At 45.1% G+C, this 27,994-nt stretch overlaps 6 protein-coding genes across 12 annotated transcripts; 3 read left to right on the top strand and 3 right to left on the bottom strand.

Moving 5' to 3' along the window:
* LOC131592381 (uncharacterized) lies at positions 1-27,913 on the top strand. 7 transcript variants are annotated; one of them, XM_058863853.1, is made up of 5 exons: positions 1-354; positions 1,114-1,131; positions 8,391-8,409; positions 18,184-18,513; positions 27,567-27,913. In XM_058863853.1, exons 1-5 carry the CDS (start codon positions 57-59, stop codon positions 27,898-27,900), a joined length of 999 nt encoding a protein of 332 aa, XP_058719836.1. In that variant the 5' UTR covers positions 1-56; the 3' UTR covers positions 27,901-27,913. The 7 variants fall into 7 exon arrangements, 1 of the variants encoding a protein (XP_058719836.1); XR_009280596.1 differs by lacking the exons at positions 1-354; positions 1,114-1,131; positions 8,391-8,409; positions 27,567-27,913 and adding exons at positions 19,113-20,051; positions 20,990-21,106; positions 21,903-23,946; positions 24,272-26,552 and having other exon boundaries at positions 18,044-18,739; XR_009280595.1 differs by lacking the exons at positions 1-354; positions 1,114-1,131; positions 8,391-8,409; positions 27,567-27,913 and adding exons at positions 19,113-20,051; positions 20,990-21,085; positions 21,903-23,946; positions 24,272-26,552 and having other exon boundaries at positions 18,044-18,739.
* On the bottom strand, positions 1,373-2,228 carry LOC131592382 (histone H3). The gene has a single exon (XM_058863854.1). The coding sequence runs from the start codon at positions 1,781-1,783 to the stop codon at positions 1,373-1,375; it is 411 nt and encodes a 136-aa protein (XP_058719837.1). The 5' UTR covers positions 1,784-2,228.
* Positions 2,235-3,197, top strand: LOC131592384 (histone H3). The gene has a single exon (XM_058863857.1). The coding sequence runs from the start codon at positions 2,740-2,742 to the stop codon at positions 3,148-3,150; it is 411 nt and encodes a 136-aa protein (XP_058719840.1). The 5' UTR covers positions 2,235-2,739; the 3' UTR covers positions 3,151-3,197.
* Positions 3,993-5,296, bottom strand: LOC131592394 (histone H4). Its single transcript, XM_058863869.1, has one exon. It carries the CDS (start codon positions 4,403-4,405, stop codon positions 4,094-4,096), a length of 312 nt encoding a protein of 103 aa, XP_058719852.1. The 5' UTR covers positions 4,406-5,296; the 3' UTR covers positions 3,993-4,093.
* Positions 15,475-16,282, bottom strand: LOC131592386 (histone H2A-IV). Its single transcript, XM_058863859.1, has one exon. The coding sequence runs from the start codon at positions 16,205-16,207 to the stop codon at positions 15,818-15,820; it is 390 nt and encodes a 129-aa protein (XP_058719842.1). The 5' UTR covers positions 16,208-16,282; the 3' UTR covers positions 15,475-15,817.
* On the top strand, positions 16,533-17,031 carry LOC131592390 (histone H2B 8). The gene has a single exon (XM_058863864.1). It carries the CDS (start codon positions 16,569-16,571, stop codon positions 16,947-16,949), a length of 381 nt encoding a protein of 126 aa, XP_058719847.1. The 5' UTR covers positions 16,533-16,568; the 3' UTR covers positions 16,950-17,031.
* Positions 27,914-27,994: the final 81 nt, after the last annotated feature.

The raw sequence follows: 27,994 nt of genomic DNA on the forward strand, positions 1-27,994 counted from the left end.
GAGAGGAGCGCCGGCGAGGCGCGGCATACTCTGTTTGGTTTTCACTAGCCGTGATAATGTCTGGCAGGGGCAAGGGCGGCAAGGGGCTCGGCAAGGGCGGCGCCAAGCGGCACCGCAAGGTGCTCCGCGATAACATCCAGGGTATCACCAAGCCGGCCATCCGCCGCCTGGCTCGGCGCGGCGGCGTCAAGCGCATCTCGGGGCTGATCTACGAGGAGACGCGCGGCGTGCTGAAGGTGTTCCTGGAGAACGTGATCCGCGACGCTGTTACCTACACGGAGCATGCCAAGAGGAAGACGGTGACCGCTATGGATGTGGTGTATGCCCTCAAGCGCCAGGGCCGCACTCTCTACGGCTTCGGCGGCTAAACTTGGTTTTAGCTATAGGTCAGCGCTTTTACAATACAAAGGCTCTTTTCAGAGCCACCCACAAATTTCAAAAAAAGAGCTTTATGTCGCTAAATTGTTACCTTGCTGCTTTTTATGTGATCTTTCTGGTTCTAGAAAAACAGGACAGCATTTTGTTTCTCCTGGTTCCCCAGAAGCCCAGAGTTAATTCTCCCCAGTCCTTCCAAAGAAGGATAGTCGCTTTTGGGTAGTCGGGGATATCTCGTCGTTATTCGCAAAACGAAACTGGGACAATGGGTGTACCGCTTCCCTGGGGGCTCACGGTGCTATAGGGAAATAATTTCTGCTGGTTACATCCTTGATTTCCCCATTTCCCTCCACGGAGCACTACCCGCTCAACACAGACCCTCTCTCCAAAGGGCAATGGAAGGGATACACAGGCCAGAAAAAAACAAAGCGGGGGCACATCGGGGGGAACTGCGGTTGCCGTAGCCGCTCTCGCCGCACCAGTTCTTCCGTGACATCCTGGACGGGGAAGGAAGCTCCCGAAATGGCGGCGCTCTCTCTGCCGTTCGGTGGGCGGGACAGAGCGGGAAGAAGAAACAGCCAAGAGCAGCCGGTACCGCCCTAACGACTGCACATCAAAGACGCTGCGAGCCCGCCGCTCCAAAGCCCTGCCCTCCTCCCCCGCCCTGCTTCTGGGGCTGCCTGTCCTCTATGGACCGCTCTCGCCTGCACCCAGCACAGCCCCTGACACCCCTCCTAGCGCCGGCTGCTTTGCACGGTGAGCCTCACGATCACCAACACATCCGGGCTGCCGGGGACTGCCAGGGCCGGACACCGCGGCAGACCCGCACTCCCCCCAGTGACCCCGGAATCGGCACGGCCTCGGCACTGAGCAGTGCTCGGCACGGGCTGGGCTGCCCGTGCCCACTCCGTCCTAACACAGAGACAACAGCTCTTCCCGGTGACCTTGTGGTGGCTCTTAAAAGAGCCTTTCGGTTTGAAGAAGGGTAGGAGACACCTCAGGCGCGCTCGCCGCGGATGCGGCGGGCCAGCTGGATGTCCTTGGGCATGATGGTGACGCGCTTGGCGTGGATGGCGCACAGGTTGGTGTCCTCGAAGAGCCCCACCAGGTAGGCCTCGCTGGCCTCCTGCAGCGCCATGACGGCCGAGCTCTGGAACCGCAGGTCCGTCTTGAAGTCCTGCGCGATCTCGCGCACCAGGCGCTGGAAGGGCAGCTTGCGGATCAGCAGCTCCGTCGACTTCTGGTAGCGCCGGATCTCACGCAGCGCCACCGTGCCGGGCCGGTAGCGGTGCGGCTTCTTGACGCCGCCCGTGGCCGGCGCGCTCTTGCGGGCAGCCTTGGTAGCCAGCTGCTTGCGGGGCGCCTTCCCGCCCGTCGACTTACGCGCTGTCTGCTTCGTGCGCGCCATACCCAACTGCTCCCAACAACCGGACCGAGAGAGTTGCAAGGCGGCTCTGCGAGCTCTATTTATTCCTGACGGCGACCCCGCCTCCCCACCGCTGATTGGCCACAGAAACGGAGAATTTAATTGGGTACTAAATGAAGTCGCTCCGAGCCAGTCTTCGCAAATAAATCTTGTAATGCTTCATTTTTTTTAGAGGAACATTAACATGTGTCAGTGTTTTACTAGTATCTCTTCTATTTCTAATATTTCATTTTTCCGAAGTTGTTTCCGAATGGTACTTGCAGCTTCGCATTTTAAGCAGTTTAATTACATATAATGCATTTATTGAAGGGAAAGACAATCCCCCTAAACCCCACAACAAACTAAACAAACAAACAAAAAAGACAAAAAAAGAAAAAAAATCAACACAAATGAAATAAACCCCCTCACCAAAACTACAAGAAAGCAGAACAGAAAAAAACAAGCCCAAGCAGAATAAAAAATCCCACCACTCGACTTTTCCCTTCAGGTTGCATACAAAGCACCCGATTCCTTTATTACTGCTTCCATAAAAATATACGATGGGAAAATAAAAGTAACCAGTATGTACAGCAAATAAGACAACAGTAAGCAAACCTACCTACAAACATGTCTTATCTGTTATTCTGTGAAAATTAAGTTCTATTTTATCTAACTTAAGTAGAAGAGTTATTAACTATGAAGAGTAGTTAATAAGTATAAACATCGCCTCGGAAGAAAGGGAAAACCAAGAGAAAAGGCTGCTTTGGACTAGGTATTATAGAGCAGGGCTCAGCATTAGAGGGGTTAACGCGCGATTTTCAAACCGTCCCCCTGAGCGCGGCCGTTTCCATCAGCCAATCATAGGCAGCCTTTGGATATAAATAAGAGCCGGGAGCCGTCTTTCCAGGCCACTGGTGTTGTTCTCTGCTCTTTGTTGTGGGTCACGGGGGGTGTTCGGTATGGCGCGCACGAAGCAGACAGCGCGTAAGTCGACGGGCGGGAAGGCGCCCCGCAAGCAGCTGGCCACCAAGGCTGCCCGCAAGAGCGCGCCGGCCACGGGCGGCGTCAAGAAGCCGCACCGCTACCGGCCCGGCACGGTGGCGCTGCGCGAGATCCGGCGCTACCAGAAGTCGACGGAGCTGCTGATCCGCAAGCTGCCCTTCCAGCGCCTGGTGCGCGAGATCGCGCAGGACTTCAAGACGGACCTGCGCTTCCAGAGCTCGGCCGTCATGGCGCTGCAGGAGGCCAGCGAGGCCTACCTGGTGGGGCTCTTCGAGGACACCAACCTGTGCGCCATCCACGCCAAGCGCGTCACCATCATGCCCAAGGACATCCAGCTGGCCCGCCGCATCCGCGGCGAGCGCGCCTGAGGTGTCTCCTGCCCTTCTTCAAACCGAAAGGCTCTTTTAAGAGCCACCACAAGGTCACTGGGAAGAGCTGTTGTCTCTGTGTTAGGACGGAGCGGGCACGGGCAGCCCAGCCCGTGCCGAGCACTGCTCAGTGCCGAGGCCGTGCCGATTCCGGGGTCACTGGGGGGAGTTGCGGGTCTGCCGCGGTGTCCGGCCCTGGCAGTCCCCGGCAGCCCGGATGTGTTGGTGATCGTGAGGTTCACCGTGCAAAGCAGCCGGCGCTAGGAGGGGTGTCAGGGGCTGTGCTGGGTGCAGGCGAGAGCGGTCCATAGAGGACAGGCAGCCCCAGAAGCAGGGCGGGGGAGGAGGGCAGGGCTTTGGAGCGGCGGGCTCGCAGCGTCTTTGATGTGCAGTCGTTAGGGCGGTACCGGCTGCTCTTGGCTGTTTCTTCTTCCCGCTCTGTCCCGCCCACCGAACGGCAGAGAGAGCGCCGCCATTTCGGGAGCTTCCTTCCCCGTCCAGGATGTCACGGAAGAACTGGTGCGGCGAGAGCGGCTACGGCAACCGCAGTTCCCCCCGATGTGCCCCCGCTGTTTTTTCTGGCCTGTGCGTCCCTTCCATTGCCCTTTGGAGAGAGGGTCTGTGTTGGGCGGGTAGTATTTCCCTATAGCACCGTGAGCCCCCAGGGAAGCGCTACACCCCTTGTCCCCGTTTCGTTCTGTGACTAAAGATGAGATATTCACTCTCCTGCCCAAATGCTATTTTACTTCTTCTTTGGATGAAGTAGGGAGAAACAGCTATCAGTTTCGGGAAAGAGAATTTTTTTGTATATTTCAAGGACCTCGAACATAATAGCAAAATTGCTAGGCTAACAGTGATATAAAGCTCTTTTTTTGAAATTTGTGGGTGGCTCTGAGAAGAGCCTTTGAGCTGTAAATTTGTTAAGTTATAACTGGAACAGAATTTAGCCGCCGAAGCCGTACAGAGTGCGGCCCTGGCGCTTGAGGGCGTACACCACGTCCATGGCGGTGACCGTCTTCCTCTTGGCGTGCTCCGTGTAGGTGACGGCGTCGCGGATCACATTCTCCAGGAACACCTTCAGCACGCCGCGCGTCTCCTCGTAGATCAGCCCCGAGATGCGCTTGACGCCGCCGCGCCGAGCCAGGCGGCGGATGGCCGGCTTGGTGATGCCTTGGATGTTATCGCGGAGCACCTTGCGGTGCCGCTTGGCGCCGCCCTTGCCGAGCCCCTTGCCGCCCTTACCCCTACCAGACATGATCCCGCTACAATCGAGCACTGCTCAGTATCGCTTCTCTCCCCCTGCTCCTCCCTTTATTGCCGTGGGTCCGACCTGGTTGAGGACTGCGCCGGGGCGGGCTCTGCGCGCGCCCTTCCCCCCGCGGGCCGCCGCTTTCCCGCCCTCTCTCCCCGCGGGGCCGCGCGCGCTCCCGGCTCGCGCCCGGCCCCGCCCCCGGGAGCCCAAAGGCGGCCGGGCCCGGAGCGGCTCCCGGCGGAGTCACCCCGGGCCCGCCGCGCTCCGCCCGCCCGAGGAGCTCTCGCTGCCCGCAGGGAGCCGAGCGGGGCCCGCCGGCCGCGGGACTGCGGCAAAAATCGGCCCGTGGCGGCGGCGGGGCCCGGAGAGCCGCGTCCCGCCCGCACTGCGCCGCCGCCATCGAGCTGCGCCCCAGCAAGGGCCCGGCCGGGCTGGGGAGAGAGCGGCTCGTGCTCCCGCTACTACGGTAAATGCACCCTTTTCTACCGAAGGATGAGAAAGGGGGGTAATGGGCTCCGATTTTTTTCTTTTTTTCCCCCCCGAAAGAGACACCTTTTTTTTTTATTATTATTATTTTTATCTGTGAAGGGAAGCGTTGCCGTGTCCCACATCTCTGTGTTAATGATCACTTGGCATTGTGTTTATGGCACGAAGGAACTTATTCGTGCCTCTTTGCGATGTACCCATGAAAAAAATCTGCATTCTGTCTGCGCTTTTAAAGATGTTGCAAGTCTTTGATAATTTCCATATTCCTATTCTTTAGTGAAGCATAACAAAGCCTTACTTTTGCCGTTTCTTTCTTCACATTATATCACTTTTTGAACACAAAAAATGGGATGGAGGTGTTACTTTGTGCTGAGTTTCCTCTTGGCCCTGCGAGTCCATTATGCTGTAGTGACTCTTGGAAGCCTTCAAGCTTTTCATGTGCACACCTACTTTTACTTTTTCTGAGTTATTATTTAAATTTACCATGAATATATATTTGAGGTGTTTTTACTTTGTTCTGTAAGGATTGTCAAGTAAATGCTATCCCGTACAGTTCCTATATACCATCTTTCTTAGCAGGAGTTTTCTTCTGGTCAATTATACTTCTGTGCAGTGCACAGATTTAGTTTTTTTTGCTGGTCAGGTATTTCCCAATTTGTTTGATCGTCCCCTTCTTTTCCCTATTTCCAATGGATGCCTGTTACCATACAATTCTTCTTGAATGTGAAAAGGTTATGTTAGCCCCATAAAAACCACTGTGAAGAAAAATAATTCCAACCCAGCCAAAACCAATGCATTTAGAATCAGTCTTTGCACAATATTTATTATTCCACGTATTCAAGGGAAAAGAAAAGATTTATATGCAGTTGCTCCCCCACTGTCACTGCATTTATGGGTTACAACATAGAATGCAGTAGAGAACTCGGTAAAATTTCTCCATACCTTTAAACATATTATTCTCTGCCTATTACTGCTCTTAGTATTTGACATCACATACCTTTTCCTTGGCAGTGGTGAGTGTAGCTTTCTCTCTATCTATATTCAGATGAAATATTCTATAAAAATATTCTATATTTTGGTCTCTTCAGAACTCCTGTACAAATTATTTTTCCCTTTTCATGTGGCATATCTGGTTTTAATCAAGTTATTTTTGGCACATCTGCTCTATAGCTTTGCTTTAATTTCATTTCAAATGTATAGGTGCTAATATTCTTGAAAAATATTCAATTAAAAAATTTAATTTTATTTATGTGGTTTAATGAGAATAGTCATTCTGCCTTGCAAAATGCCCAGTTCACATAACTTGCTCAGTGTTAATTGCCATTTTGCCAAAAAGTTGCAATCTCTTTTAGAATCTATTTCTTGATGCTTTTTAGATTACTAGATCTCTTCGTGTGGTGCTTATTTTGCAGTTAATATTTTCCCCATTAAATTAAGCCTTTGCTTACTTTTAAGTCATATTTTCTTGATCTTCTCTGTGTAAGACCTCTTTAAATAATCAACTTTTTACCATTATCAAGGGTGCATTACTTCTTGAGTATTCTTAAGACAAACTCGTATGAAGAACTGCAACAGGTATCAGTGTAATTTGTTCCTGAGCAATACCTTACCTTCAAAGGAATAAACCCCACAGATTATTTAGAGTGAATTTTCATTATGGCAAATTTTACATAGAAACTTTGTAGATATGACAGCAATATACAAGTACACAGAATAGATTCATGCATTAGAGTGTGCTTGGGTTATTTGAGGAAATATTCTATATTTCATGGTTGTCCTAGCAATGCTTACCCAAATTTATCTTTTCCACACCACGTAGCTTAATGTTCATGTTTATATTTCAGCATACTTTATTTGTGTATTACTTTTCTTACATCTGTGGGTATAAAGTAACAGCATGTATATTATTGAAGTATTAGGACACTTCTGAAGATAGACAAAATTAAACCAAAAGGAGGAGCAGACAACATGTTTACAGGAGCTCAAACCTTTCAATGTTATTGAAAAGAAAAAATGAGTTCTAAGAAATTTGAATTCACTCAATTCTGAAATAACATTTCATTTTCTATATAACATCTTTTATGGCCAGTCTCATGTTTAATGGCCAGTGTTCATCCTTCACTCCTGGTGGTTCATCTACATGGATTATTTTTTTTACTCAGAACCAATAAGTGAGTATGTGGACTACAATTTTTTATCTGTTATCCATCCATCCATCCATCCATCCATCCATCCATCCATCCATCCATCCATCCATCCATCCTTTCCTGTTAATCAAGACAATAGGAGAAGAGCTTTTCCTGATTGGGTTGCATTAGCTGGAAGAGCCCTGAGCTGTGTCCCCTGATGTGGGCAGGCAGTCAGGGCACACTGCAGGGCAGGAACAGGTTGGGGCATTTTGGAGAGGGTCCACAGCAGGCTGAGGGTCAGATGGAAGAGTTAACAGAAAGAAGAAGCCAGCAGGATTCTTGTGTGTCCGTGAGAAGAAAAAGAAGATAAAGGTAGAGGAAAACAAGGAACATCTGTGCTGAGAAAAACACCATGGAAAAACAAGATCTATCCGTATTTTGGATTTTTGGGGATACTTTCTCAAAACAGTGCTTCTGCCAATGGACTTGAGGGGTGTTGTGGTGATGGCAAATTAAATGGGGTGCACTATAAGGCCAGAAGGGTATAAAAATGCTGTGTACAGGCACAATAAAATCTTGGATGAAGTTTCTTATGGATCTGCTTTGTGTCACGTGTGCTCCAACAGCGACAGGGGATGGCAGGAATGAGTGAGACAATGACTCCACTTCTTTGCCCACTCTAGGAGTGTCAGCAGATTTTAGCACTTATCTTCCCCTCTCCATCTGTTTTCAATCTCTCATCCTGACATTTCTCCCAACATTCCTGTCCTTCCTAAAAGACAACCATCCCCATGAAGAGGCTCTTGAGATAATGTGATTTTTCAAATTTGTTTTTTCTTTAATGATCTGCTTTTCTTTTAAGTAAAGCTCTTAGCTGAGCTGAAGGAGTTACTGATCTCTCAGTGGATCTGCCAGCACATGTAGTTTCATGCCCTTAGGAGAATTAATATTAACTCAGGAAGTCCCTGTGGTGTTTTTTAAATCAGCTAAAAGTATTCTGATGGAAATACTGAAAATTTGAGATACAGATTTGATTCATATCCTAAAGCAAAAGCTTATGATAGTGCAACTTGATTTAGATGAAATACTTGTGAGAGAAAGGAATAATCTTTTTTTGCATCATCTTCCTAGGGAGATGAGCATCCCAGAGCAGTATCATATGAAATGTACAAGCCCAGCTAAAAATAGAGATGGATTGTTGCCAAGAGCGATGATCAACATGACTAGACATTACAGAAGTTGTCTAATTCCATGGAGAGAAAAAGAAAATATTTTTGAAAGTTGCAGTACAAGCAAAATTAAGGCTTTGTGCACCCTTACTGATATGGAGACTCCAAGCTGTCAATCCCTGCCCATCCCACGATCCAGGACAGTGAGGACAGGCCCCTCAGCATGGCCAGTGGTTATTCCCACATAATAAAGGGAAATCACACCTTTCACACCTCAATATGTGTCTAAATTGCTGCCAATTGCTCCGTCCTAAATTGCTTCATCCTAATTTTCATTCTCATTTACCTGGACTAATCCAGGTAGCTGTGTGCTCAAGGCCAGAGCCGATACCCTTAGAGTTGCACTCCTCTAGGCAAAGCTGGACACCAGCATGGATCACATGTCCAGTCCCAGTGGAGTCCATCTCTGACAGAGCATTAAAAATCACATTAAAATAATATATGTTCTTTTCAGCTACGGTGCTTAAAAGCATTCTCTTTTTATGCATTGATGTGTTTATGCAGAAACCCTCAGTGGATCTTGCTGGTTATCCCCAAATTCAGAGACACAGACAAAGGACAATTTAAGCTGAAAATAAACAAACATAAAATCCAAAACAACACCACACAGGAGAAAGAGAGTTACCAGTCATTTATGAGGTAATAACTTTTTTTCCCTCTTATTAATTTTTCTATGTAAATATAGTAATTAAATATTGATCTTATTAACACTATGCACTGCTGCTTCTATTCTGTATGAATTTCTTGTGGCTACAAGGTCCTTCAGCAATTAGCAGTCTACACTCACACACAGGATTAGGAATTAAGGGGAACTTCACTGCCCATAGACATGTGGACTCAGACTTCTGGATCCTAATGATTTGGGTGATCAAATGGCAAATCCAACCATCCTTTTGGTGAGGAACAAAATAATTATTTGTTTTCCTGTTATGCAACAGGGAACTTGCCATGGCCTGTATTGCACAAACATTTTGGGCTCTCTATCTTTGGGTGTTTTGGGTGTCATTAAATAACAATAGACTTCAGAATTTTCATTTATTTACTTTTTATCAACCATAGTTTTCACTGAACTGTCCTCCTCTTTTGCCTGATTCCTAGCTCACTCTTCAGAACTGTCTCACCACCATTTTCCACCTTTACTGCATCTTCTGGTTTGATCCTAATAAAAAAAAAAAAAAAAAGTCTTCCCACATTTGAAAAGCACAAATAAATAAAACAAACGTGTTAAATGCTCAGAAGCACTACAGTGAAAGTTAATGTCTAGAACCCCCAGAAGAGAAACAGAGAATAAACCAAGATTTTGTATCTTTGTACCATTGCAGCATTGTTTGAAATAGTTCCACCCAGCACAATGTGCACATTTCTGGCCTCTAAATAAACTATTGCAAGAGGTAAAGATATTTCTGTGAAAAGTGATAAAGGTGATTTAATGCTCAAAGTGGCTTATCTACTAAGCATACTAGGACACCTTCAGAACAATGACCACTATTGACTGAAGATGTTCTTTCTTATCTTTATCTGACCAAGGAGGTCAGTGGTTAAATCTATCAAACTTAGTGAAGTCTAATCTAATTATAAAATTAGTTACGACCTAAAATTTCTGGTATCAGAAATGCTGCCTGAATTTCATAGGCATTTTCTTTCATTTTCTTAAGTAAATGGATCCTTACTGTGTAGGCTTTTTTCAAACCAGAGAGAAAGATGATGTGTGGAAGGAAGAAATCAGTGCCATCTCCTCACAGAAATCAGTTCTGGACTACACAGCTTCTTGCACAAGTCCTAACACTGCTGGTAAATAGCTCATAAACCAATCCGTTCCAATACATGCATGTCCTAAGGATCAAGTTTGTTTTTTCCGTAAGATAAAATAAAAACAACAAACCCAAAACAACTAAAAAATCCCCTCCCCAAAAACCAACATTCCCAAGCAAAACACTGACCCTACCCTTCCCTCCCCCCAGTTCCCCCAACCCCAGCCAAAACACAAACAAACAAACAAACAAAAAACTTACCCTCAGAAACGCTCCTATTCCAGTGCTTCATTTCTGATATTTTTTCCTGGGCTTCCCAGTTGCCAGCACCCTGATTTGCGCTGCTATTCTCATGATTCTCTCAGAAACTACTTGTGAAGGCCACAGAGGAATCCCATGACAGGAAAAACCTGTAGCTTCTATAAGAAGAGGATTTATTTTCTATTTGAAAGCTCTCCCTACATGAGAAAAGAGGTGTCATTTGTATGCAGAGTGCAGAGGCCTGAAACAATCAAAGATGTGATACACAGAGGTGCCTCCTGGAGAGGAAAAAAAATGTTTGTTTGCATCAGCCTCGTTACTATGGCAGTGTTTCTGTACCATGCAGCCATGCATCAAGTTTTTTAGGACAGAATGGACACGAGGAAGGGAAGGATGTAATGATCATGGGCTCCTGATAGAAGTATTTTATCAGGTAGGATGGTCCATTGCTCTCTCAGCTTTGAAACCTGCAGAACCGAAATAATATTTTCTAGCAGAGCAAGCTGGAACATCCCAACTGCTCCTTATGCAGAAACCCTCAGCAGGTCTTGCTGGTTATCCCTAAATCCAACTGCTCCTTGGGTTATTTTGGTTTCGTGGTGGGTTGTTTAGGGTTTCCTTTGCTTTTGTTTGCTTGTTGGGTTTTTTTTTCCCCCTTTAGCCTGGGCAGCAGCCACGGGATTAAATAAACGGGGTCAAAAACCACCAGCTTGCACTTGATAAAAAGAACACTAGAAGCATTCCAAAAGCACAGGCTGGTTTTCAGAGCAGTCAGAGAGAGATGCTGGTCACCCATGGCCCTGTGGCCCAGCAGATTCACCTCCTTCGGCTGAGGGTGAAGGAAAGGAAAATAACCGGGGGGCGCGGCTGGGGAAGCCGAGCAGGGAAGGGAACCACAGCGAGCCACAGGGTAAGGGAGGGAGAAGGAGGAGGAGGAGAAGGAAGAAGAGGAGAAGGAGGAGGAGGGAGGGAAGCTGTTTCCCGGGCAGGATTGGCTGGAAATTGCTGCAGCCCGGGCGGGTGGTGCTGCGGCCCCGCTCCCCGCCGGGCCCCGGAGCGATGGAGCCGCCGCTCCGCCCGGCCGAGCCGCAGCGATGGCACAGAGGGAGAACAGCCCGGCCTTTAGCTGGGCTCCACGGCAATCCGCTCCCCTGCCCGTGACAGACGCGCTCAAAGCATCTCTTGTGCAACCAAACGCGGTTTTCTACCGCCGTTCAATAAGCTGCAATTGGCTCCCCCTTTGACCCAAACATCCCGGTCAGCAGCAATGTTCTCAAACCTGTGTCAATGGAGACAATTAAATTTCTTACATATTCACCAAAGCCTAAGCTGACCTTGTGCTATGTATTGTAGAGAAATAAACAGTAACTCATTCTTTAAAAAGGGCTTTTGGTGTCTAAGCAGGTCTGGGTTTAAGTGTTTAAGTAAATCACTAATACTAAAGGTGTTATTCAAATTATTTATATAGAATAACACCAGATTTGTAAGATGTTCTAACTGTATTTTATTTGGGTATGCTATGTAAGGTTGCAGAAAGATACTAAAGAAACTAAAAATTTCAGTGAAGGAATTCGAGAGTCACTTAATAAAAGAACTATTAAAACTTAACCTTTGCATAGACCAGATGATGTAAATTTTCATTTAAGTTTCACAAGGAAAAGCCTGGAGCATCCTGGGGATAGCATTGTAAATTCCATTCACGTTTGGGCTAGGTAAATAACCTAGCTTGCCTACATTGTTGATAAAATTTCTAGCCTAAAGCAAATCCTTATGAAAAAAAAAAAAAAAAAAGAAAAAATTAAAATCTTCCCCCCAAGACTTTGGAAGACTGCTTGCTACCAAGGGAGTTGGTACAGTATTTCTATCCTGTCCTCAATCAGGTCACTAGAGAAAAATCAAGCATAAATAATCTTCTTATAAAACAAACGAAAAAAAACTCAAACAAAAAAACCTCAAAACCAAATCAGCAAAAAACAAACCAAAACATGAATAAGATTTCTGGGAGAAAATTAATATCCAAGGATATTTTTTCAGCACTCTATGGTTACTAAGACAAAGCCTAATAGTAAATGTTCTTTGATAACATCACTTTTTTTAGACGTGATTCTCAGCATCCTTCTGAATGTTTCTGCAACTGAGCATAATTTGATTTTGTTTTTTTGTTTTTAATATTGTCTTGCATGTTATCGCTCCCTGCTTTATGGAAAACAAAATGCTATTGGGTAACTACAGGTTAAGTAACATTTACTTGGGAGCAAGCAATCTGAGAGACTGCACTACCTATGTTAAGGCTGGTACTTTACAGCATAAGAATATATTTTGTGTGGACTTCAAGGTTCAAAAGTGTATTAAGGTCATATGATATTAAATGTTTATTTCATGACCAAAAGCATCTGTGATGCACCGTTCTTAAATCTAAATCCTTCCTCCTTTTTGAGAATTCAGGTTGGCTGGATAGATTAAACTAAATTTGGAAAGGGAAATTCCACATCTGCAACAAAATAAAATATTGTGCTTTCAAAAAACCACCACTTTGAACTCTCATTTGTCACATACTCAAAGAGGTCATGTAATAAATTTCTCTCTTCTATTTCAATATATAAAAATCTTTTATTTAACTGTGGTATGCAGACAGAGAAGGTGTTCATTTATAGCAAGCAGTTACCAGAGGTAGAAGAACATACGACCTTTCTACATTAATTGTGAATGAGTGATCAGGAGAAACACAGATATGCACTATTAATTTATTAATTGTACAAAAACCATTCCAGGCATAACTGAAGAAAGGTGAAGAAAAAGAGGATTTAGCATTCAGAACTCATCAGTTCTCCTGTACTAACAAAAATACACTTAAAGCCATCATGAAAATCCTGTTGGTGGCATAGAGGATGCAACAATATTTAAAAATCTCTGTATAAGGAAGCTTGAGAGGTCTCAAGAAGGAAACATGGCTAGAAAGGCAGGGAATGAAATTGTGAGTTTAATAAATTACACTACTGAGCTTAACGAGTTTTTAGTGACGAACATAACAGAAAATCAACAAACACTTTATACTAGATTGCAATCTACCCGTATCTTATTTGAAAACTGTTAAAATACATGTGTTTTCAAATAATTTGTAAAACATGGGGAGAGGGGGTAGAAATAAGGGAAAAAACCAACAAAACCAAAATAAGCAATTTCCAAGAGAAGCAGAACATAAATACTGAAGTGCCTGTGAAGGAAATATGAACATTACTCTTGAAAAGAAATGCTCCCTCCTCGCGCTGTGTTTTCAAGGGCAAAAATGAAACCCGGGAGGCCTCTGTTTCAGGATTTTCAAATGGCCCAATCAGAACCTTGCACAAACCAATTCCCTTCTCCAGGCCCATGCAATCTCTTCCTTCTCTACTAAATATACACCAATAGAAGGTTATTTTACCAAATATGCAAAATACAGCAAAATTGAGATTATGAAACAAAAACAAAACAAAACAAAAATAAATCCTGAAGTGTTTTAAGCCTAATTCTAGCCTCAAATTTCAGAATAGTTACTAATAAAGCCCTGCAGTTCCTGCTGTTTCAAAGTCCAGCTTTGAACGGTAGATGATTAATACCTAGTGCAATTTCTTTCAGCAGGACAGAGATGATTAAAAAAAGGAGGGGGGGAAAAAAATAAAAAGTCCTCTTCCTGTTTTGGGAATGAAAAGAGAAGCCAAAATAACAAACAAGAAAAAAAAAAACACAAAAAAAAAAACAAAAAGAAAAAAAAAAACCAACCAGACACATTCAATGGAAAACAACTCAAACTGGAAATTGTTTAAGAATCATACACCGCTTAGAAACAGAGCCGAGATTCTCATCTTGTTTCCAAGCAAGACTTCAGCCGGGCACTCCCACGTTATCTCCCTCTGCTTGAAAAACATTTTCCATTAACAGAACGCCCCAGTGACTCACTCCTCCGCCTCCTGAGGCAGAACACTGAAAAGAAAAAAAAAAAAAAATATAAAAAATAAAGAGGAAAAAAACAAAACAAAATAAAAAGGGCAAAAAAGCAGAGTTTTCCTCACCGTCGTTCTCAAGGGAGGATTTTAAAGAACAAAGAAAACCCCCTCCCCAGCCCTTAGGCAGCCTCGTTCCGAGGCTCCCGGCGTTGCATTCCTGCCTTCCCTTCGGGGAGTTTTCAGCATAAAACATTACTGAACGGAAAGAAAACCTAAAGCGTCATTTACCTACATCTATTCTAACAAAGGAGGGGACGGGGTGTTCTTTACAGTGGTGGGGGGAAGGGGAAAAACCCAGAATTTAACCTGTTCAGAGGAAAGTGAGGGGAGCTGTCGCCGTCTCCCAGCAGTGCGGCCGCTCCGAGGCACCAATGGCGGAGAAGCTCCTCCCTGTAAATCCCGACCCCTGGAGCATTGTCGTGATTTCTAAGTCCCTGGCACCCCAGGGAGAGGGGTGCAGTGGCCGGCAGCTTTAACCACCGCAGCTTTCCCATAGGCAAGGCCGTGCCCCGGTTCTCGGGGTGCAAGGAGCTCCCGCAGTCAAGCGGGCCCAGGCAGCCGTAGCGACCAAGGGCCCCAAAAAGGACAGCTAAGGCTACCAAATCCAAAAAAGTGTTACCGAATAGCTCAGCGAAGCCAAAGGCAGCAGTACCTAGGAGACCATACTGGATAAACAAAGGAAACGTTTGCAGAAAAACAGCAGGAGCGCTTTTAAACATTACTCACGCCTGTCAGGATGAAGGAATTAAAACATCATTTCCAGTCCAGACTAGTACACGATGACTCCCTTCCCCGGTACATGTGACTTTCCGTACTGCTTCTACATGAGCTCTCACACGAGCCAGTTCTGCAAACTGCGGTCACCATCACTTCTTTCACCTGATGCTGCCTTTTGCAAACCCTCCGGATCTGCCCCCCAGGGAAGTACTTACGCTTTTCTTATTATTGCCCGGAAGCTCGGAGTTGCAAAAGAGAAAAAAAGAGAACCTCAGAAAGCAGAAAACCACAGCAAGGGCTGCTCACAAGGCACTGGAACCCCTCTTCCAGCCGGATCCCAGGGCAGCCGGGCCCGCGGGGAGATGCCCCGGTCCCCCCGAGGTTTGAAGGCCGCGCGCTCCAGCCGGATTGGCCGGGGGAGGCCCCGAACCCGCCCCGTCCTTCCTCCCTCCCCCGGGGTGAGAGGCGCTTCATCCCCGGGAAGCGCCGGGAGGCAGCGAGAGCACCCTCGCAGAGTTCACATCTCTTCTTAATCCACACAGCGGTGACCGACTTCATCAGTCACAACCGCTACCTTTTATTGAGATTTTTTTTTTTTTCCAAAAACAGGAACTGACGCACGCTTACATAAGTACCGTAACTTCCAAGATAAAAAAGGCAGGAAGCTACAGATCACCAAGGTAAAATGCAAAGATACATAACATTTTAGAAGCACACCCCGCCCCCCCCCCCCCCGGGAGATTTCAAGTTTCTAAGTACATTGACATATCACGTATTCCGGGGTTCAAGCGTTCCTGCTCTTTCTAGGAAAACGTGGGTGGCTCTGAAAAGAGCCTTTGGGTTGTTTGTCAGATGAGATTTACTTGGCTTTAGCCTTGTGGCTGTCGGTCTTCTTGGGCAGCAGCACGGCCTGGATGTTGGGCAGCACGCCGCCCTGCGCGATGGTCACCTTGCCCAGCAGCTTGTTGAGCTCCTCGTCGTTGCGGATGGCGAGCTGCAGGTGGCGGGGGATGATGCGCGTCTTCTTGTTGTCGCGGGCCGCGTTGCCCGCCAGCTCCAGGATCTCGGCCGTCAGGTACTCCAGCACGGCCGCCAGGTACACCGGGGCGCCGGCGCCCACGCGCTCCGCGTAGTTGCCCTTGCGCAGCAGCCGGTGCACGCGGCCCACGGGGAACTGCAGCCCGGCCCGCGACGAGCGCGACTTGGCCTTGGCGCGCGCCTTCCCGCCCTGCTTCCCGCGCCCGGACATCGCTGGAAATGCAGAGGAAACCGAGCGAGCCAAAAAAGCTGAACAAAAGTTACGAAAGCGCCGTGAAAAAGGATAAATGCTCTAAGAGCTTTCACTCTGCCCTTTTATACCTTCCTTCCGAGGTCCGCTTGGACTTCTGATTGGTTCAGACAAGGATTGTGAATTTATCCAATGAGAATGCAGATGATAAAGTCGACCAATGGAAGAGGCTGTCTATTTGACGTCACGGATAGGAGTTGTCCAATGGAAAAGGACAGCATTGAGTCATCTCATTTGCATACCGTCCCTATAAATAAGGGGGGGACTCCGCTTTTGTACCTACGTCGTTCCTGCGGCAGCCAGGTATTGACAGACCCCTAAAATGCCGGAACCAGCTAAATCCGCTCCTGCTCCCAAGAAGGGCTCTAAGAAGGCTGTCACCAAGACTCAAAAGAAAGGTGACAAGAAGCGTAGAAAGACTAGGAAAGAGAGCTACTCGATCTACGTGTACAAGGTGCTGAAGCAGGTGCACCCCGACACGGGCATCTCGTCCAAGGCCATGGGCATCATGAACTCCTTCGTCAACGACATCTTCGAGCGCATCGCCGGCGAGGCGTCGCGCCTGGCGCACTACAACAAGCGCTCCACCATCACGTCGCGGGAGATCCAGACGGCCGTGCGGCTGCTGCTGCCCGGCGAGCTGGCCAAGCACGCCGTGTCCGAGGGCACCAAGGCTGTCACCAAGTACACCAGCTCCAAGTAGGGCGTCTCGGACCGTCACTCTCAACCCAAAGGCTCTTTTAAGAGCCACCCACATTTTCAGTAAAAGAGTCGATCACACTTGATTCTTTTCGGTGAGTGATGCTTATGTCTGGTAGTTCCTGGGTTAGAACATGCTGTTAAAAGATGAGGGGAAAATGTTTATCCTGCTTAAGTATTCGGAAAGATTTGGGTCGTTTTGTCTGTCTTTTTCTGACAGCTGGTCCCACAGGTCTATAAAAAGCATGTTAAGCGCCTAATGAGTTTTAAAGCTATTAAAGGTTTCTTTTCGTTTTAGCGCACTTGTTCTAATTATTGACAATGACAGTTTGTTGCCCACTTTAAATAGAAGATGTCATTCTGAAGTGACTTGGCCGTAAGCCAAAGTGGCTTGTTTACCCGGAAAACTGGGGATTAGTCTGTAATAATTAAAAGACGCGGTTTAGTGAAACCTATGGCAGCGAGCACAGCAGATACAAAATGGTATAGAGAACAGCATAATTCTTTAAGTCCTAGAGATTTCATAAGGAAGTGCTGTACTACAATAATGTGGAACCGCGGCAGAAGAAATCCCTAAGCGACAACACAATAGGAAATTACAAGTAAATATGAGACTCTAGGAGAAAAAAATAAAAATTAAAAAAATAAAAAAGCGAAGATGAGGGCTTTAACGAAGCTCAGGTAGCTCGGGACGCGCAAGGAAGGCTGTATTTCGGTAAACGCCATTTACATAAAGGGGGTTAAATCTTGGTCGTCCCGGGCAGAGGCCGCGAGAAAACTACTGCGGAGCCAGAGTAAGAACTCCATGTCTGCTAGTGGGCTGCAGCTGTGAGAGTGCTCCGGGATGTCAGCAGCCCCGCTCGGCAGAGCGGAGCTGAGGGATGAGAGAAAAGGGAGAGCGGCTTCACCCGTGGAGGGAGGGAGGGAGGGAGGGAGGGAGGGAGGGAGGGAGGGAGAGGGGGAGAGGGAGAGAGGGAGAGAGAGAAGGGAGGGAGGCTGAGAGGGAGGCTGGGAGGGAGGGGGCGATGCGGAGCGGGAAGCAGCAGCGGCTCCCGCCCGTCCCCATCCGCCCCCCCCTTCCCCTCAGCGCGCGGGATTTTCAAACTGTGCCCCGTGGCCAATGGCAGCCGTCCCCTGGCGCTGGCCAATCACAGCGCGTTGCTGCCCATAAATAGCGGTCCCGTGGCCGCTGCCCGCGCAGTGTTCTACTACTCCGCGGCCAGGGCTCTTCTGCGGAACATGGCGCGCACGAAGCAGACAGCGCGTAAGTCGACGGGCGGGAAGGCGCCCCGCAAGCAGCTGGCCACCAAGGCTGCCCGCAAGAGCGCGCCGGCCACGGGCGGTGTCAAGAAGCCGCACCGCTACCGGCCCGGCACGGTGGCGCTGCGCGAGATCCGGCGCTACCAGAAGTCGACGGAGCTGCTGATCCGCAAGCTGCCCTTCCAGCGCCTGGTGCGCGAGATCGCGCAGGACTTCAAGACGGACCTGCGCTTCCAGAGCTCGGCCGTCATGGCGCTGCAGGAGGCCAGCGAGGCCTACCTGGTGGGGCTCTTCGAGGACACCAACCTGTGCGCCATCCACGCCAAGCGCGTCACCATCATGCCCAAGGACATCCAGCTGGCCCGCCGCATCCGCGGCGAGCGCGCATAAGCTGTTGGCTAGCGGAAATTTGAGACCATCGAAAACCCAAAGGCTCTTTTAAGAGCCACCACAACGTCACTAAAGGGCTGTAAATTCCTTAATAGCGGTAGGAAGTTTTTTGGGTGGCCTTGCAGTCAAGATCTACCGTGTTAAGTAAGTACTAAACATACAATGCTTAGTGTTTGTCCTATTTTGTAAGATTTAGATCTCGACTTTCACAAAACCAGTGCAGTTCTTTTATAGGGGTTTTGCTAAAACCAGTTTTCTTTCAGGGTAAATGCTTTCTATGTCGTTTTTCTCATGTAATTTTGTATTTGTGAAACAATCTACTGTTGTGAAAGGGACAATGCTTAAAAGATGGGTGGGTTTTGCCTCTTAGCGTGTCTTAAAATCATTTGTTCAAACTGCTCGTAAGGGAAGAAACTTGTAGGATCCCGCTCTCATGATTTGAGTTGTTAAACGCTCTCTAAATGCCTCTTGTGTATTGTGAATGCTTTTCTGCCTTTGTTCCTCTACCGTTTTTCAGTTTTTTTGCTTTATTCTGCAACGTTGTATTTCCCCTCGCTCTTGTTTTTGGGAGGGCGCGTGGAATTTACTTTGTTCCTGAAGGCGCAAAAACTCCTTTCCTGACTTCCCTGGAAGCACTGGCGGTAGTTTTTCTCAGTGTTTTATCAATCCTGGTCGTGAGTGATGTCCTGCGGACATTTTCAGCCCCTCTCAAGCATTACTATTTATATCCGAGATGCATGTACTTTTGAAGTTGGAGGGGATGGTGTTTGTATGGAATGTAAGGTGGAGGTAAGGAAGTTTTCTGATTCTGAGTCCCTTTTCCAAGTACTCTGCTCCTTGCTGATGTCTTGTCTAGGACCACACGTGTGGCATCTTTAATTTTTAGAGATTTTGGCTTGCATAAATTTTCTGTCTTTACTGAGGCTCTCAAAAAGATTTGTTAAAGATTTATTTTTAATAAGAATTTGTGCTTGTTAAAGCACAGACCAAGTGCTTTCCAATAAGTATCTCTGCTTTAAAACGTGGCGTGTCCAGAATAATTTTTAAATGGAGGCTCTTCCCTATTCATTGTGTTCTGATTTTTGTGAACCTACCTGGAAAACGGATTTCTCTCTGACTGTGAATTCAGTCACACACACGCCCCTTTGCTCTCCTAGGAAATAGATCTGTTGTTGCCTGAGAAATGTACTTTTCTAAAATTATTTCTGACTTTTTGGCACCTTTATATCCATTAATACTGCAGGTAGTTTTATGTAATTTAAGGAGCCTGCTGTTCCATTAAATTATTGCAAGTTGTGTCCCTTTGGCTTTTCGATGCTACAAACCTGTAAAATCTTAAAGCTGTGGCTTTAAGAAGCGGTTGGATTGAGTTAGACACAACCTTCATTTAAACAAGGAAATAAAGAGCCACTGAGAAATGCCTAGAGGAAATATTTCTCCTGGAAAGCCTAAGATTGTAAGACTCTTAATTTACTCTTAATTGCTGATAAGCTTCATTTTAGGAATATTTCTTTCTCTGTGTCAGGAACTTGGACTCTGCAGCAAAATCTGACCAATCCAGTGCCTCGACACCATTTTCTTTCCTCTGTTTTTCTCACTTTCAGCCATTTTCTGTTTCTGAACCTCGGAGGGTTAAAAGAGGGGGGAAGGAATCGGGAGTAGTGCTTTGGGAATTAGGAAGTCTCTGCTGTGATTTTTTCATTCCCCAGATTTGTTCATTTATGTAGGATTTGCATTTTTACAAACAGATTTTTTAATTCCCGTAGCTTACCACCAGGATTGCAGAAATGAATTTTACTGAAAGCTAGCTCATTTCATTTTACTGAGATGGCCAAAGATATGTTTACCAGGACATGTTTGGATCTGCTTATAATAAAAAAATTAAAAATCAAGTAAAATAACTTATCAATAGTTTATTTAGAAGTTACGTGATATCTAGTATCTTAAATAAGCTATTGGTCAGAGTACTTGATTTCAGCAATATCAGAAATTTTTTTTTCATGTTCAAGAAACAAATTATTTTTGAGCAGTGAGACAGGGAAACAGGTTTTATTTGCCTTAATCTCTTGTCATTTTCCTCCAGTCTTTTGAAGACCCCATAATGTTTTACTAATTTAAGTATTATTTGGATTCAGTCAGAGAGTTTTACATGCTTGAATTTTAATGAAACCCTAACACTTCATCTGCTGAAAAAGAAAGATGTGCAATGCTTTTTATTTTTTCAGGGCTTATATAAACTTGAGTCTGAAGTAGTTTTGGGGTGTAATACACAGGAAACAGGTGGCATGTAGGCACAGGTGACTAAGTGCAAGATTCCCTAAATCTGAGTGAGAATAAAAGTGGAGGTTCCTCAGGTTCCAGCAAGGTTCAGCTGCATTTCTTTGCTTTTTGCAGGGGAGTCTGAGATAAAAGAATGCTGCCACATCAAAGCTGGATGTGAGCAAGACCTCTGTGCTGACCAGCTGAGGATTGCCTTGAGAGTTGCTATTGGTAATCAAGATGCTTTTGCAGGTGATTTTTGATGCTCAGCAAGGTATTAGGCTAGGACTGTAGCTTGCCCTTCAGCCATCCTCCATGGATCAACTGGCTCAAATTAAAATCATGGCTCAGAAGAATCTTCTTATCAGTCCAATGGGTAAAATAGAGGATAGCTACTGGCAAATACTTCATTTCATCCAAATACATAAAAAGTCTGATGACAGCATCTTTCTAGAAGAAAAACATTTGAATCTCTCCTACTTGATGGCTATTAGGTTCTGAAAAAATCTGAACAGATATATACCCATATGAAAGGAAGTTTCTATTATGAATTAACTATTGTAATGTAAATATTTTGTAAAAGTGGTTTCCATGCAAGCCAGTGTGCAAAGAGAGGTCCTAAACATGTTTTCATCTGCAAATCCCTCTTGTGGGCTTCTTTACAATCTGAATCACCTGTTGGTTACAGCCTTCAGTAACCAGCAGCAGTGGAGTTTGAACTTGGCCAGCCACAGATCTCCTACAGGCCTGGTCAGAACTGCCCTGCTGCATCATTGCCTCTCTTCTCTCCCACTTTCAAGTCTTCGTTGCATCTTCGAGCTGGGTATCAGCATCTGTCAGGTTGTAGATGTGCAAACAACGTTGTCACAACACTTTGAACACTTATTAAGATTTTATATTATATATTATGAAGTATTTTGTCAGCTACTCGTATTACGGAATTAATTACATTGGCTGCAATAACAGGGTCTAATCCTAGGATCCTGCTGATTAATGCAACAATGATTAATTTTCCAAATGAAAGGTTTCCAATTTGTCTTTTTTTCAGTTCTCAGGTTACAGCTTGAGCTGGGTGGATCTGCAGAGTGAGCACTACACCAAAAATTAACCTTCAATCCCATTCAGGCTACCCAGCACTCAACTCCCAGGTTCATCAGTAGCTTCTGGTCAGTTGTCTCTTTCTTTGGTTTTGTGGGGTTTTTGGGATTTTTTTCATCTGACATTACCTCAATTCTTGGAGTTGTTTCCTTGGTCCTTCCTTACCTTTTTCATTCTGCTTTGGGCTAGTTGAACATTAGCAACATTAGCTTTTAAAAAAAACCTTTTATTTTGGTCAGCTCTTGTGGCCTAATGCTGTAAGCACTCCAGCCATGAATGCTAAACTACTTAATATATCATGAGAATATGGAGAAAACAGTTAATGAAAATGTCCTGTATAATACTGTGGAGTAACACAGGATGGAAAGCTCTGTTGTCAGTTAAATTGTTATGGCAATACCAGTTTTTAGTAATAAAAACAACAAACTAAAGGAACATTGATATATAAAAACAATGCAAACTGAGCTTGAATTAAACCAGTTTGCACATTAAAAATGCAAGCCCATCTGGCTGGGGGCCTCAGCCCCCAGTCTGTGATGACTGATAGGGTTCAGCAAAACAAATCCTGCAGCTCCAGGGACATTGGGGTGGTAAAAGCCATGCCCCAACCTTGCTCACTCCACACTGGTTTCGTCTGTGCCACCTATGGTGCCCTGCATCACAGCCTAAAGATGCTTTTAAGTTTGGCTCCAGAGACACTGGTGCCACCAAAGACCTGCTGAGGTGAGCGTGGCACTGCCCCAATGTTGCTGTGAGAGTACACGTGACACAAAGCAGATCTGTCAGAAACTTCATCCAAGCCATTATTGTGCCCATACGCAGCATTTTTATACCCTTCTGACCCCATGGTGCACCCCATTTAATTTGCCATCACCACACCACCCCTCAAGTCCATTGGTGGCAGCGCTGTTTTGAGAAAGTATCCCCAAAAATCCAAAATACAGATAGATTTTGTTTTTCCATGGTGTTTTTCTCAGCACAGATGTTCCTTGTTTTCCTCTACCTTTATCTTCTTTTTCTTCTTCTCACAGACACACAAGAATCCTGCTGGCTTCTTCTTTCTGTTAACTCTCTCATCCGCCCCTCATCCTGCTGTGGGCTCTCTCCACACCCCAACACTTCTTCCTCCTCACCTTTCTCATCTGGGTCACCTGTGATGCTTTCACAAGTTTACATGTATTGACAATGTTCAGTTCCATATCTGTTTCCCAGTCCTTCATGTTCTTTTCCCTTAAGCATTGTGAGGTTTTGCTACTCCATTAACGTGAAGATGCTTTTTTAATGGGTTTGATCACTTTGTCTTTACACATCAGCCAAGTCTGTACTCTGTGGTGCTGTCCTCTGTTCTCATGTGGAGGATAATGTAGTTGAGATATTAATATACCCAATTATATATCGTCTGTGTCCTTATTGCTTCTCTCTCCACATTTTATTCTTGCTCATCACAATCTGTTTCTGCAGATCTTCCATTTCACTGCATGCTATCCCCATGCCATGAATACTTGATGTATTTATGAGTATCCTCTTTCTCTCTGCCCATGGATTTTTATTTTTATGCTATTCCAAGCACAGCACTTATCCATCAAGATAGATCTTTAATGCTATACAAAACTTTGGCCTGTAAGAGCTTCAACTTGTGATGCCATCAATAGGAAAGTAATTGATCCAGAGGGCACATGATATACTTTCCAGTAAGTGTTCCATATGATCCCATTGATTTGAGGGCAGTATGCCAATGTTGTAATGAAAACAAGGACCTAGAGCCTAAGGCATGATGTAAGAAGCATGACAAAAAAAACCAAACAAAACCAAACACAAAAAACCAAAAACAAATAAACAAAACAAACAAACAAGAAGTGTTTCTGAGACATAGCTTTTCAGGAACAGCCAAAAGTCAAACATAAATCTTTGTGTGTTTTAGATGTCAATTCAGTGTGCTGAGGTCTGAATGTTTCCTGAGTTAATTCAGACTACTGCTAATATATGAAAAACAGGTAAGATCTCCACTGCACCAACGCAATGATAAATAGCACTTGAGAATTTCTGAATGCTTTGCTGCAGTCAACTAGCTCTGTAAAAATCGTTATCACACTGAGATTGAAGACTTCTAAATAACAAACAGGGCCAGCTGCAATTCAAGTTAGTTACTTTTTCAAATAGAAAATTAAGAAAAGTTTTCTTCCCCTCATTTTTCCTAAATTAAGTGTGATGTTGTTTGCTAAAATTGAATGTTATTTTCCTTATTTGGGCCACTTTTGATCTTCCCATCAGTTCTCCCAGGCAGACTCATCTGACAGCTTGTTGTTGTTTTGTTTTTAGGAAAAAGGAATGTTTTTGGAAAAAATTAACATCATTATATGGATATGGACTAGTCTACTTCCAGGAGAGATGCATTTAAAACTTTAAGAGCAGTAACTATGCAGACACCAAAGAGAAATGGAGGTGTTGCCAACACTTGTCACTCTCAGGCTCCTCTGGTATTTTCAGTCTAGGCCAATATAACAGAAATTTTTCCAGAACAAAAGTGTCACCCCCAGCACTGCATCCAATGTTTGAAAACTAAGAGAGTCAGCAGCATTTCCAGGCCAGTCCTTGCTGTTATCTGTAACTGGGATCTTTAAATGGGAAGAATAGGAAGTTCTTAACATCCTTATAATTTTTTTCTTAAATTAATTAAGTTTAATGCCCCTGAAATGCATTGCTGTAAGACTACATCAGAAGTATTTCATAATACACAGTATTTTGCAAGCACCTGTATATGTTGTATTTTAAGAACACTTCAAGTCCTTAAACTTTCTGTCCTCAACAGTTTAGGAGGTGGGGCTGGTTCAGTTTTTTTAAACACATTATAAATAATGTTTAAGAGTACTTTTTATCCTCCTTTGTTTTTTGCTTTCTAAATGTAACAGGCTCATGTGACTGGAAGGTGTCATACACATGCTAATGGATCAATCACTTTCCCATAGAAGACTTCAATTTAAATGCAGGAATTAAGTAAAAAGTTGGCTAGTGGTGCTTGTAAGAAAGTGATCAATTAGGAAAGCCAAGAGGGCCTCATGTTAGGGAAGAATAAAAATCAATTCAACTATGATACATCCCTAAGTGCCGGAGTCACAATTCCAAAACACGCAGTTGCCTAAGTTATAAAATAGGTTCTATCAGTAGACTTACAGCTTCATAAAAGAAGGCTGAAGACTTTTGAACAAAGTTGTCTGCTGGAGTGGGAAATAGAAAAAGAGCTAAAAGATAACCACAGATATTAAAACAAGCAAGTAAACAAACCAATGAACCCAAACACAGAATTGTTTCATTATGTTCCTGGGTTTGGATAAATCTATCTTACAAAAAAGCCAGCAAATTCCTTTTTGAACATGTATCTGCCATGCTTTTGACAGGATAAGCAAGAGGAGGTAAGGAAGGACATAAATTTCTTAGCCTAAAATGTGAGAGTCAATCGTAAGAATTAAGGATGCTGGGGCATAAGGGCATTGTTATGGCAGCACATTCTTTTTCTTCTCTTTTTCAAAGAAGTTGCATAAAATTTGCCACTGAAAATATTTTTTATAATGCTATGAGTTCTCAGAATATGAAGACCAAATGCAAATTAAAACAGAAACCACACCAAAATAAAAACCCTAAAAGGTTCTTTGGGAAATTCTTCTTTTCACACTTCTTGAAGACTTATTTCTATGCTAATATTCCTCTATTAACTATAAAGATTATTTATTATTACCAAAAATCAATAGAAACTTGTGAAAATTTTTGCTATTACGTAAAATGCCAAGCGGTCCCAAATGTTTTTAATCATGAAATTGAATTGAATCTCAATATAAATTAGAGTATCTGTGTCAGAAAGGAAAAAGCTATTAGTTTATGCAACTCTGCCTTAATCCAGGAAACTTGGTAGTACTAGAACATTGATCTGTAGTTTAGCATTGACAGTTAAAAAGGTGAGTGGTGTTCCTATTTTAAATGGTGCATGTTTAAGAAGGAGATAACCGAAAAATGTGTGTGTGAAACTTGAAATAGTCCTTCGCTTCCACTACAGTGCGGAACAAGAACAAGTCTCCTACTTCCCTAGTAGGAAATGTTATAGATACTAATTATATTGTTGGCTTTTCTCAAATATTAAAATGAATGTTATATGTATAAGGTTAGAAAACTTGTTATATTAATCTAGTTCCTTCTATTTCTGTTACTGATGAAACTTAGAAATAGTAGTATAATATACATATATGTTGAGCTATGGCATAGTATTAAAACAAAAACTACTTTTGTTTGTATAACTAAAAAACTGAAAAAGATAGCTGGAGACCCCCCTGCATTCGTAAACTATCTTATCCAGATGAAGACAGCAGTGACCAGAGCTCTGGGGGAGGAATTTATTGCATTTCTGGTATCAGGGAATGTAAATCTCGATGGCACCTAGAAGACTGATCTATTGGGAAGGGGGCAAGAGAAAACTAAACAGAAGAACACCAAAGATCCTAAGAAGAATGTATGAACATGTATGAGAATTTATGGATATGTATTAAGGTTCTGTTTTTAAGGGACAATCCTTTGTTAATAAAGTGTACTCTCTTGGCTGAATGCAGAGACACCCAGCTGTATCTGTATACTTTATTATTAGCTCCTAATTCTCTTTTTTATTAAACTTTAAAATTCTATAAAAAAACATGTGAACCTCGTTTTTCACAGAAGCATTCCCAGAAAATGTTGCTGATTCTTCCTTACAATCTGTTCTTTTAAAATCATCTAGGCTCTGAGCTTTCCTAGAAATAGTTAAAATGATGCTAGATAGGTATAAGGTATGACAGATAATAATGTACATGTTAGCACGGGAGTGCACTTGGGTTTCCAGGCAAAGAAACACATAAACAAACGAAGCCAAATAAAAAACCCACAGGCCACAGAACTGTTCGAGCTTTAATAATCTCTAGGGAAATTCGACATTACATTAAAAAAAAAAAAAGTGAAAAAAAAAAAAAAGTGAAAATCGTCTAGCTACGACACGGCTTCAGCGTTTCCTTCCCCTCTTATTTGAAACAAAAAGAACAACGTAACAGAAAGAAGCTGTAGGTCGCATAGGACAAGGTTAGCAGACATTATATAATTTTTCCCGAAGAAGATGTCTACGCAGCCAAATTCTAATAACCAAAAAAATTAAAAAGGAACACTCGAAACGTCCAAAGGAAAAGCAGAAGCCGGGATAGGGGGGCAGAGAGCAGCGAAGGGGCGGGAGCGCCGGCCGAGTGCCCGCATTGGTAGGATTTTGCCGCAGACCAGCGGGGAAGGGAAGGGGGTGCCGGAAGAGGGCACCGCAGCCCCTGCTCCTGGCACCGGCCGAGACCCAGAGCTCCCGGAGCGCCGGCACGGCCCGGGGACACGGCCGGGCCGGGATAGGGGAGCAGCAGAAGGAGGAGGGGGCGGAGAGCGGGGGAGGGCACGGCCAGGAAAGCGCCTGGGCCGAGTCTCCCCGGAAGCCTCGCGAGAGGAGGAGCAGGGGGGCGGCGGGCGGGGAGAGGACGCGAGACCCCGCCTGCTGCTGCAGTCTTCAACCAGGTCGGCTCGCGGGGAATAAAGTGCAGCTGGGGGCGGGCACTGGCGCGCAGAGCAGAGTTGTGGTGGGTGGTGCGATGTCTGGCAGGGGCAAGGGCGGCAAGGGGCTCGGCAAGGGCGGCGCCAAGCGGCACCGCAAGGTGCTCCGCGATAACATCCAGGGCATCACCAAGCCGGCCATCCGCCGCCTGGCTCGGCGCGGCGGCGTCAAGCGCATCTCGGGGCTGATCTACGAGGAGACGCGCGGCGTGCTGAAGGTGTTCCTGGAGAACGTGATCCGCGACGCCGTCACCTACACGGAGCACGCCAAGAGGAAGACGGTGACCGCCATGGACGTGGTGTACGCCCTCAAGCGCCAGGGCCGCACTCTCTATGGCTTCGGCGGTTAAACTAAAACCGTTAAAGATTATAGTGTTTTAAAACAAAGGCTCTTTTCAGAGCCACACACAGATTTCACTATTAGAGCTTGTAATTGCTAAAGGT

The sequence above is a fragment of the Poecile atricapillus genome, chromosome W (genome assembly GCF_030490865.1).
Source record: "Poecile atricapillus isolate bPoeAtr1 chromosome W, bPoeAtr1.hap1, whole genome shotgun sequence".
NCBI classification, from domain to species: Eukaryota; Metazoa; Chordata; class Aves; order Passeriformes; family Paridae; genus Poecile; species Poecile atricapillus.

Excerpts from the sequence above, each read along its gene's own strand:
- LOC131592381 (XM_058863853.1), top strand. The coding sequence starts at position 57 with ATGTCTGGCAGGGGCAAGGGCGGCAAGGGGCTCGGCAAGGGCGGCGCC. Across the intron at positions 18,514-27,566 it reads CTCTTCGAGGACACCAACCT|CAGAGTTGTGGTGGGTGGTG; the intron begins GTGCGCCATCCA and ends TGGCGCGCAGAG.
- LOC131592382 (XM_058863854.1), bottom strand. The coding sequence starts at position 1,783 with ATGGCGCGCACGAAGCAGACAGCGCGTAAGTCGACGGGCGGGAAGGCG.
- LOC131592384 (XM_058863857.1), top strand. The coding sequence starts at position 2,740 with ATGGCGCGCACGAAGCAGACAGCGCGTAAGTCGACGGGCGGGAAGGCG.
- LOC131592394 (XM_058863869.1), bottom strand. The coding sequence starts at position 4,405 with ATGTCTGGTAGGGGTAAGGGCGGCAAGGGGCTCGGCAAGGGCGGCGCC.
- LOC131592386 (XM_058863859.1), bottom strand. The coding sequence starts at position 16,207 with ATGTCCGGGCGCGGGAAGCAGGGCGGGAAGGCGCGCGCCAAGGCCAAG.
- LOC131592390 (XM_058863864.1), top strand. The coding sequence starts at position 16,569 with ATGCCGGAACCAGCTAAATCCGCTCCTGCTCCCAAGAAGGGCTCTAAG.